We start from the raw sequence: 10,670 nt of genomic DNA, 5'->3' as shown, positions 1-10,670 counted from the left end.
AAAAAAAATGTGTGTAAAACTTCTCTCTCTGGACGGGTTTAAATCGGGCTCGGGCTCATGATTACAGTTAACGTGTCGGGCAGGGCCGACAAAGTCAATTCGCCTCATTCGGGCTTCGCGTCTACCGCGCCGCAGGACCTCTAGACGCGCGTAAACGCGTCTTTACATTGAAATCACTCGCGCCAGAAACTCAAGAGTGAGTGAGTAATCAAAAAACCTTTGCGTTTAGTCTCAATTGAGTAAAACACCGTATGTGTAACTTCGGCCATTCTCAGTGGTGTGACTGGGACACTAACCCTGCTTGTCATCATAGAAACAGATAATCAGATTGTGATTTTTATTCCCGCTTCAGTAACATGCTGAATATGCGGCGTAAAAAAAGACCTGCAGCCGTCTCGCAAGTGTTGATAGGCTATTACTCGTGAGGTGTAACCAATCATATAGCGCCGTGGGCGGGAAATTGAGCAAGTCTTCAGAGTGGTGATAGAGGCTGCGCGGAGCCAGTCAAAGTAGCGCATTTTAAAATAAAATGGACTTTAATCAAACCACGGATCCGTGATAAGTTTTGTGATCCGCCTCGCCACTAGTGTAGTAGCACTGATCACTTTGAGGGGGGGATAAATTTATCCCCACTGGGGATAAAAATAATTAAGCAGAGGCAGGGATACATTGACCAGAAAGGGGGAAATCCCACGCATCCCCCCCGGCAAATCGCACCCTGTATATATATATATATATATAACAACGAAAAAAAAAAAAAAAAAAACAGCTGGCTGACCCCTAAAGGGGTGGGGAAAAGGGGGGTGGGGAAAAGGGGGGTGGGCGGACGCCCCGCCCCCCTGTTCCAACGTCTATGCCCTGGATGACCTTTTTTGTGTAAATAAACTAATTCTGCTATGACTGAGATCCTTTGCTCCTCTTCCCTTGTCTGCACTGACAAGATGTGACATGAACCTGTTTTTTTTGTGAGATTTATTTACTCTCTTTAATCATTCTTCTAATCATTTTATAGATTTACAAAAAAAAAAAATGTGTTTGAGTACCTTATACAATCAAGTTGAAATGTATTTCATTCTTAGCAACATTTGTGGTGAATGTTTTAAAAAAAAAATATATATATATATATATATATATAGCTTATTTTTGCTTGCATTAGACTAGACGTATGCTACCATCATAATTCAGTCAACGGCGCCCCACATGTTATGCGTCGACCATACGCAGATAGGATGCGCAAGATAAGCGTCTGCGTTCTCGTAGCGCAGTGACAAAGCTCTAGAAGACTCACGTCTCCACTAAATGTAGTCATCCAGGGGAGCGAACAGAATCACTCCGAATGTAGAGAATTCATTTATGTGTGTGGCTTCAAATTGAACGGCGTTTCCTCCATCGCCTCAAATGGCTGTTGCGTTCTGCGTTAAGATCAGTATTCTGATGGGGCTGCTTTTCGGACAGGGTCAGTCAGCTCGATTGTACACTGAAGAGGACCCAGTGGTTATACTGAGCAGCGACAGCCTGAAGCAGTCCGTGTCCAACTCCTCCAGCGCCTGGCTGCTTCAGTTCTACTCGTCGTGGTGTGGCCACTGTATCCAGTACTCGCCTACATGGAAAGCACTGGCCGGCGACGTGAAGGGTAGGTGGATTTTGATCCTCTTCCTGTGAATGCACTTTTTTAAGGAAGAACACAGTATCGAGGCATTCACTTCAGGCACACATCGTGTTTCCAAGGAATATTGACAGAGTTGATTTGGGATGATCACCCTTACTGTGGAGGTGGTACCATATGGTAGTACCATGGTACTTTTTATATATTCCGTGGCACCGTGATTAATAACCATTATTGAATTATCCAAGAATACCATGGTACTATCAAGGTACTGTCAGTAGACGTGGTATTGCAAGGCGTTTATTTATAACGTTATAGCACATCTCATACACTATGGCAATCAAAGTGCTTGAATTGGACATTGTCATGATGGATGTCCAAACATGGAACTGCCACGATTAATTTCCAGAATCAGAGGATTGACATAGTAGGCTACTTGTTTGGTTATTTTGTTTTTCCTCCTGATAGAGCTGTGTGTCTTGTTCTACTATCCTATGATGATACTATTTCCTTGTACATTGTCACGTGTGTTTTAATGAGACGCACAGTGTTTTTGTGCATTTGGCCTTAAGTAGGCCTACATGGAAAGTCGATAATCCCTGGTTTGTTTATACACCTGCATGTAAATCCACAGGTGTTACTGACTGTTATCTGTATTTGTTACTGCGACCAAGGCCTTCATTTTAACCCACAACACACAATCTTATTATATACATGTCTCGAGGTGTACAATATATTTACTTAAAGTGATGTTTTAATATTCAACAATATTTGATCAAACAATTATTGATCTGCCTGCACTGAAACTGAGCTTCACTGTTTTCTCCAGAGTGGCTATATAAATTAACTAAATTAATAACTTTTTTACAACAAAAATGAATCATCACTGAACTTACTTAAGCTGGACTGAGGCTATTTTCTTCTAGAACTGCTGTACAGGAGAAACAAACTTTGTTGCATTATTTTCCTGTTATCACTGTAATGGTGCTTTGAAACTACCTGTATTGTAAAAGCACTATATAAATACAGGTGACTTGACTTAAAGTCACCATTAAATCATGTGACCATTCTTAGTCTTTATGGAATATTGCAGAATTTGTTATAAATTATGTGTCACAGTGCACATCATATTCTAAAAATTCATGTGTCCTCCTAATCTTTAATCCAAGTAACTTCTCATCCCTCTTGCAACATCTCTTCTCTGATTACGATCCAAAGAGCCAGTCAATTCCTGATGGACAAAAATTACGTCTCGCCCTACAATTTTTCTTGTTCGAGAAGAAGTTTCACTCGGCTATACGTCACGATAGAGAAGAAAAAACAATTGCAACTTCCGTTTCATGCCAACTTTAACTTTTTTTTTTTTTTTTTATCACTGAAAGGGAATCCTGCAAGCACTTTACTATTTTTAAATTAGTTGTTATAGGGACCGATAAATGCAAGTGCAGATCATCCCACTGACTGTTCATGATCAAATAAAATAAACAGTTTTTACTGAACAATTAAACAGGTTTTATGCATGTACTTTATGATAGTTTTTCCAAAATAAAAAACAAAAGAAAATGAAATCTAGGATTAAATTGCCTTTCTTACAGGATTGCAGTGTATCGCAATATATCGTATTGTAACCCCGTATCGTGATACGTATCGGATCGCCAGCGACATCTTGGCGATACACAGCCCTTAGAAGTAGAAGAACCCATCTTTTAGAAGTTTGAATATTCCAGTGCTTGTTCATTAAAAAGAGTGATGATTATATTTATTCAGTTTTTCCCCTTTAGTGTTAGATGAAAGACTATACAGGTTATTCACAATATTGTCAATCCTGCAGGTAGAAAGCTATACAGGTTTGTAATGACATGAGGGTGAGTAAGTGATGACAGAATTTTCAATTTCAGGTGAACTAATCTTTTAATTAGTCTTGCAGTATATCAGACGCAAGTACAAATTCTCTCAATATGAGATCATACAACTGCATGATAATTATACAATAATTAAAAATAATCAAAAGTTAGAAACATGCTTAAAAAGTCAAACCACAAAGTTTGTGTTTGTGCAGGAACTGCAGGTGGTTTGTGAGTTTATCAAAAGCTAAGCTAATCATTAGTTAAATCATACAAATTTTAAATAAAATAAAATATAACATCTACCAAAATGATTAAATCTTTAATTTTTTACATGCATGTCAAGATGTGACCAGTAACCAACATCCCAGAACATGAATGTGATGTGGGGTACTTCAAGCGCAAAATATACAAATAACATTATTGGTTTTAAGGTTCCGATATTTAGCATGGTCTAAAAACAAGAACTCAACACATATAACCCTACCAAAAGTTTCCTGCTGATGAATTTGATTTTAGAGGTTTAGACCACTCAGACCCAAATGTTTGAGTGCTTCTCTTAGCAGCTCTGGTTGGATGAATGAATGAGGCGTTTATATAGCACTTTCATATCTACTGTACACCCAAAGCACTTTATAATCATATCAGGGATTGTGGATGGGGAGAGCCCACCTCTATCAAGCTGTGGCTTCCGAAGCCATTCTGAATAAATAATGAGATTAGCATTAACTCTCAGACCTTCTCAGAGCTACAAGACCAGCCTAATTGCTAATAAAAATGCTTAGACAGTAGCGCTACGTGTCTGCCGTGCTCTGAGCTAAAGGACTGATGGTGTTCTGGAGGAAGCCACTTGTGTTGGGTGCAGTGAAGGATGACGGCAATTGAAAGGTCACTGTAGACTGACACATTCAATCTAAATAAGGGCGAATGCATTTAACACCTTGTCGCAAAGATGCTAAAAGTGGTAGAGCTGTGAAATTAGGAAGGGTCAGTTCTCTCTCCCAGCTTCAGCGGTCTCTCTCACTTGTGTTTGCTGCTTTACGACCCTTCCAAAAATGGCGGCACCATGGTAAAGGGATTGTGACCTACAGTACAGTGATGTTCAAAGTCTGAGATTAGTAGGGAGTTTTTAGTTGGTTGGTTCCTTTTTTTTTTTCATTTCAGCAACCATTTTTGTTGCTACTAATTATATTTAGTTTATTTAAATTATATAGTCAAGGGAAGCTAAAATATGAATCTTAAGGAATTGTTCACCCAAAAATGTATATTCTGCCAAAATGTACCTACCCTCAATTCATTCCGAACTTGTGTGACTAGGCTATATGATTGTTTTTCTGTGGAACGCAAAATAAGATAATTAGAAAAATGTTGGTTACTTAACTGTTTCGGTGACCATTTTTTTTTTCCCACTGTATGGACAAAATAAATAAAATCCACCAAGACATTTCTCAAAATATATAAAAAAAATGACAGAATAATTATTTTTTGGGTGACCTTTCCCTTGAAATATTTCTTCATTTTACATAGGCTAACTTCTCAAAGCTTTTTTTTTTTTTTTTAGATTACCAAAGCTTTTATTTTTAATGTTTGAATGGGATTTTAAATCCCAGATTTTCAATTGGCAATGGGCATGCAGATTTTTTGGACTATGGAACTGAATGATTACCATATTCCTGTACTAAAATAACTTATTCATGTGTTGTTTTTTGTTGGAAATTATTTTAAGTACTGTTGACTCACAGATATATGTGTCATTATCATATCATACGGTATATATGTTCTGGAATGCCATGCCTTGCTTTTCTTCTTCAGTGGACTGGGAAAAAGGACTAGATGATTGTGGCCTTTGGATGACTAACGTTGCGAGGACAAGTCTTCTGTTGAATTCTTTCACTCTGCCTTTGTTGGCACAAGCTGTCGGCTGGGTGGCTCGCGAATGGCCGCCTACCAGCTGTTACCTTCACAATGAGGGTCAGATGTCCCTATTGTGAGGACGCAACCCCGCTGTGCATTCCCCCACACATCCTAAAACCCACAGTGTCCCACCCTCAGGTGAAGAATAGAGGGATAAAGTGCTCCCGGCTGTCCCTCCTCTCTCTCATCCAAACATTTAAAAAAAAAGCTGCTTTCATCACACCCCATCTGTTTCATCTTTCGGAGACAGGTTTTACAGCTGTTCAGAGTTTATGAGTTTGCATTGAAAACAAACCACCTGGCTCCAGAAACTCTGTATGCAGTGTATAAAATCTTGCTTTGAGGGAGTAAGACTATATTTCGTCTCACAAAGTTTTAGTGAGAGACTTAATATCTACGTTTCTGATGTCAGATTTCAAAACCACGTAATGCATCAAATGATTTTAGGCTTCCTGCCAGAGTTCCTGTCCACTTAGGCTATCTGGCAGCTGTTCTGGGTGCCGATACCGATAAGACATTTTAGCGTGGACGTCAGCATGTGTTATACAACACAAACAAGTAAAATAACTAGGCTCAAGTCTCTACAAACGCTCATTTGCCTCTTTGCATTGTGGCTGTATGCCTTTAAAAATGTTCTTTTTAGACATTTCATTCAAGCATTGATATCATTTGGTGCTTTATCACTCATATTAATTGGTCACACTTTATATTGTATCTTTAACTACTACATACTTGCATAAAACATTTTCATATTGTGTTTGTTGTATTGCAAAACACTTTTGATGCTATTGAGGTGGGATACCTCTCATGTCTTTCCAGCCCCCTAAATCATTTGTTCATCCTCAAACACAATTGAAGATATTTTTTAATGACAGAGATTTCTGTCCCTCCACTGAAAGTCCTTTTCACCATGTGACGTTTTGATTTGCTTTGACGTTTCAAAAAGTTTAGAAGGTGAACTATGTGATGAGTTTATAGGTGAATAAAAGCATAAATTAAATTTGTTCATCATATAAAGTGATTGGGTATCTTTAGAAAATTTGGATTAAAACGCTCTATTCGTATGGATTACTTTTATGATCTTTTTATGAACTTCTTGTAGTCAGTTTTTGTGGAGGGTTTCTTATGGGTTTGGAACAACATGAGGGTGAGCTAGTAATTGACGACAAAATGTTTGGGTTAACTATACCTTTAAGTTTAGATGTGTTTTTGAAATATGTGACCTGTCTCTCTACTCTCATAGACTGGGCACAGGCCATTCGTATTGGAGTTCTGGATTGCGCTCATGAGAAGAACTTCGACATCTGTAAGGAGTTTGGAATCCACTTCTACCCCACCTTCAGAGTATGTTTGTGCAAATTGTGCTATTTATTCGTTCAACAGATTAAACCTATACAATAAATCTGAGTCTTAACTAGGGGCTTGGGATATTGCCAAAATCATTTTAAAGGCCCCCTGAAATCAAAATTTAATTTTTTTAGCTTTTAGTATGAATATCTTAGTCTTAAAGTTATTAATAAGCTGGTGTGTTCCAAAACAATGACAAAATTCGCATTTAGGAGATATAAGCATTCAAAACTTAGTCTCTCACTTCTGCTAAAATGGATCACAGATTTTTATGACATCACAGCGGACTTCAGCTGCTCATCACATCTTCTGTTCAATCAAATGCTCTCTAGAATCTAACATTTCATCAGCGCTTGGATTCGGTTCCATGGTGCTGTCAAGTACGACTTTCAGTCTGTGAGATAAACTAAACTAAACGCTATTGGCTATTTGAAAAGGGGGAAGGGTTATTCAATATGTCCTGCCTTAGCTTCCTGTTTCAGTGGAAATTACCCCAACACATCATACAAAGCTGCGCGTTCCAAGGCTCTTAAGTGGGCCTTTAAAAAATAAATGAATCTAAACTGGGTCATTGAATCATTCACTCACCCGTTTTGTTTAAAAACACTGACTCATTCAGTTAAGTGTGTTGCTCAGAGATGCACAGCAGTTCTGCTGTGATTTCGTTGGTGAAATAGAGCAAAAATAGACAATACTGATAATATTGTGTCAGAAATGTAACTCATAATATTAAGGTCATGTGCGACTCGATAATGTCAGCTGGCACATCATTAAAACAACAATTGTGATATTATTGTAGACCAGACCATTGTAGACCAGGTATTGTCCTTCCCAGTGTAGATCTGGATAATACTTTTCCATCAAGGCAGCCATAGTACTTTATAAAAAAAAAAAAAAAAAACTAAACTAAACACTCATAATAGTCATTAAAGATGAGAATCTTGGACCCAGAGAGCCAAAACAGTGATTTTACCCAACAATTTACCCAAAAAAGTTAATATTTCGCCCAACTGGATATGAATATAAAAAGGTTAGATCAGATGTTTTAACAGGCTATTTTTTTATTTTACATTTAGACACCTATGCCACGTAGAAGGCCATGGGACTGAGAAAACATACTGGGTAGACTTTTATATTTTGCTCAAAGCAATAAACTACTAAAACAAACAATGTGCATAATCTAATAATCAAAACTCTCATCATTGAGTACAAAACAAAGTTAACTAGTAATTTAAAAGTAGTTTTTTTTTGTCTTCCCTTGCCATCTCAAAATAATTTGCCAAATTCTAACATTGTTTATTATGAAATGCCCTTTATATGCTGATTAATAATACTAAATGTATGAAAAAAGACGCCACACATAACTTGAAACCTGGTCGTCTCAAACCTGGTTTAGTTAAACGGTCAGAGTCATTTGTATGGCAAATAAAAATAATTGTATTTGTTGCATTCTCGTGTTCTGCTATTTTTGTTAAAATAACCGCGTCGTCTGCAGCTCATAGCGAAGGAGCAAGAGAAGCAACGCACACGTAGCGGAAAGGGCTTGAATGAAGCACTTTTGGCTCTAGATAAAAATATTATAGATACAGCTCCTAAAGATCATTACCATAAACAACCATGAGTGCTTGTGGTGTGAACCGCTCCGCTGTTTTTACGCGCTGCTCACTTTAATCTGGTGAACCAAGGTCCGCCATTTGAATAACACTGTTTTAGACGATACTACACCAACCTAGTCCTAACAAAGCTTGGTTTTTATTTTGTGGCATTATGCTGGTTAGCTCCGCCCATAGTGAAATCTCATTGGCTCAAACTTCTGCTATACATTCAACATAAGCAGCTCATAAATTAAGGATGTTACAATAGTCTCCTAGTCAACTAGTTTTCTAACAACATACTAGTAAATTAGAGAGGGTGACTAAATTAATTGAATTTCAATTTATTTACTTATTTTTTTAATTTTTAAATGAGATCATTTCATTAGCGTGCTGACAGATTCTGTGCTTTTGCTGTCCTACAGTTAGCAAAGTACAAAACCTTTCAGAACTGTTGCATCTTTATATTTGTTTATTAAATGCAGCATGTTCCTTATACTGTTTATTCAATGTCCTGTCGCAATCTCTGCATTTTAAAATTATGTGTCAAGTTAACTTAACAAAACAAGATTCCTGCCTTCTGTTCTATTTTGTTGTGCTCTTTTCTAGCTGTTGAACACTATAACACGTCTTATCTATGTCTGATTGAGGTCAGGTAAACCTGAAACCAGGGTAACCATACTGTAGACAAATGTATTATTACACCCTTATCAAATTTCCAAATTGCCAGAAACATGCATGGTTTTGAAATGGACACACATAGGACATGTTGTTTTTGTACTTTTCATTTAGGAATAATGTATTTTTCTTTTTTTAGTATTTTAAGGCACATGATACCACAAATGATTTGGGGAAGACATATCGAGGTGGGTTTCATAATTTTTGCTCTGATTATAATTGAAATTATTGTTTCAGTGATTATTATTATGGTGGATTTAACTTGTATTTCTGATTTTGTTTTATTTGTGTACTGTTAGGGGCTGACAGAGAGCTGCAGACAGTGAGGCAGTTGATGGTGAACTTCCTCCAAAACCACACTAGACAAAACTGGCCTGTGGGCTGCCCTCCCCTTGACCCTGTCAGGTGCCCAAATCTACAATATTACCTCCTATTGTTTACATGTTCAATTCCCTCTGCGTTTAAATTTAACATGTTCTGCTTCAAGAGGGACGTTTAGAGATGTTTGTTTAGTTTCTAGACATAAATGCAATGTGTCTCAGTCTCAGTTTCCTAGTTAAAAATATTGAGTGTGTCATATGTTGCAGGTCTGAGGACATCCTGTCCTTAATGGGGAAGAAAACGGAGCTCTATACTGCAGTTATAGTTGAGGACGGAGACTCTTATATAGGGAGAGAGGTATGAAAAACAGATAAAACAAAACATTTTGTAGGAAAGCAGTGTATAAGTATCAGATGTCATCATTTACTCACCCATATGTCATTCCACACTAATGTAATTGTTATTGGCTGATATTACTTTCATTTCAATTTTAATTTCAAGCATGATGTGTGTGTATATATATATATATAATTTTTTTTTATTATTATTATTATTTTATTGTAGCAGGCATAAAATTATACATAAGAATTATACTGCGGCACTTGAGGGCAAATTGTTGTTGTAAGCATTCACGGCTTTAGATGACGCATGCCTTAATTCAGATGTGTATGCCATTTTGTTTTATTGACACTAAATGTGTATGGCCTGTAATGTGCCCATTCCAGGGTAAGTATTGTGTTTCAGTTGAATCGCTGTACAGCAGGAATGCAAAATCATGGGTTTGTTTCTCAGGGAATGCATGAACTGAGTCTTTGAAACATTGAATCCTCATTCTGCTTACTGGTTGTAAGTGGTGTGACTGATTTTTTTTTTTTTTGTGACAAAAGAACTCTTTATGCCTTTCTTTTGTAGGATCTAATAAATTATGATCCAGTGTTTCCCACAGGATTTTGTGAGACTATGGGGGCTCACATAAAAAGATAATGCTGTACATTTTAAAGTTAAATTCCTCAATCTGGTGCACTTTGAGATTTCAGCTCCGACCCATGTTCAGTGTGCAAATTGAATGAAGAAAAAAGTCTGTGCATTGACTTGTACCTGAACTTTAACTGGGACTCGATCTTCTTTTTAGTTGTGATATAGTTTCTCAGTCATCCTTACATTCACACTGATGTTTTAGGAAGCCAAACAATTAGATTATAATAGTAATATTTTTTTTTTCTATTATTATTATTATTATTCATATGTATCTGTGAAAACAGGTTTACAAACGCATCTCATAAATCTAGTGAAACGCTGTAATCAGCTGTCCACAAAATGTTGGAAATTAATTTATATTAAAAATAATGAGTAACTTGTACCCGCTAC

The 10,670-nt window shown here is 37.1% G+C and overlaps 1 protein-coding gene across 1 annotated transcript in view; it reads left to right on the top strand.

The window, feature by feature from the left end:
* The first annotated feature begins 1,294 nt into the window (after window positions 1-1,294).
* qsox2 (quiescin Q6 sulfhydryl oxidase 2) overlaps window positions 1,295-10,670 on the top strand; it is a 19,801-nt gene continuing 10,425 nt past the window's right edge. Inside the window, exons 1-5 of the mRNA XM_081365919.1 lie at window positions 1,295-1,633; window positions 6,608-6,708; window positions 9,121-9,169; window positions 9,281-9,386; window positions 9,569-9,659. Of these exons, the coding sequence (XP_081222045.1) occupies window positions 1,399-1,633; window positions 6,608-6,708; window positions 9,121-9,169; window positions 9,281-9,386; window positions 9,569-9,659 (582 nt within the window). The 5' untranslated portion in view covers window positions 1,295-1,398. The remainder of the gene's footprint in view (window positions 1,634-6,607; window positions 6,709-9,120; window positions 9,170-9,280; window positions 9,387-9,568; window positions 9,660-10,670) is intronic.

Source organism: Scardinius erythrophthalmus (genome assembly GCF_964197995.2).
Source record: "Scardinius erythrophthalmus genome assembly, chromosome: 5".
NCBI lineage: Eukaryota > Metazoa > Chordata > Actinopteri > Cypriniformes > Leuciscidae > Scardinius > Scardinius erythrophthalmus.
Note: the sequence above shows the minus strand (reverse complement) of the source record. Positions and strands in the feature narration are given on the sequence as shown.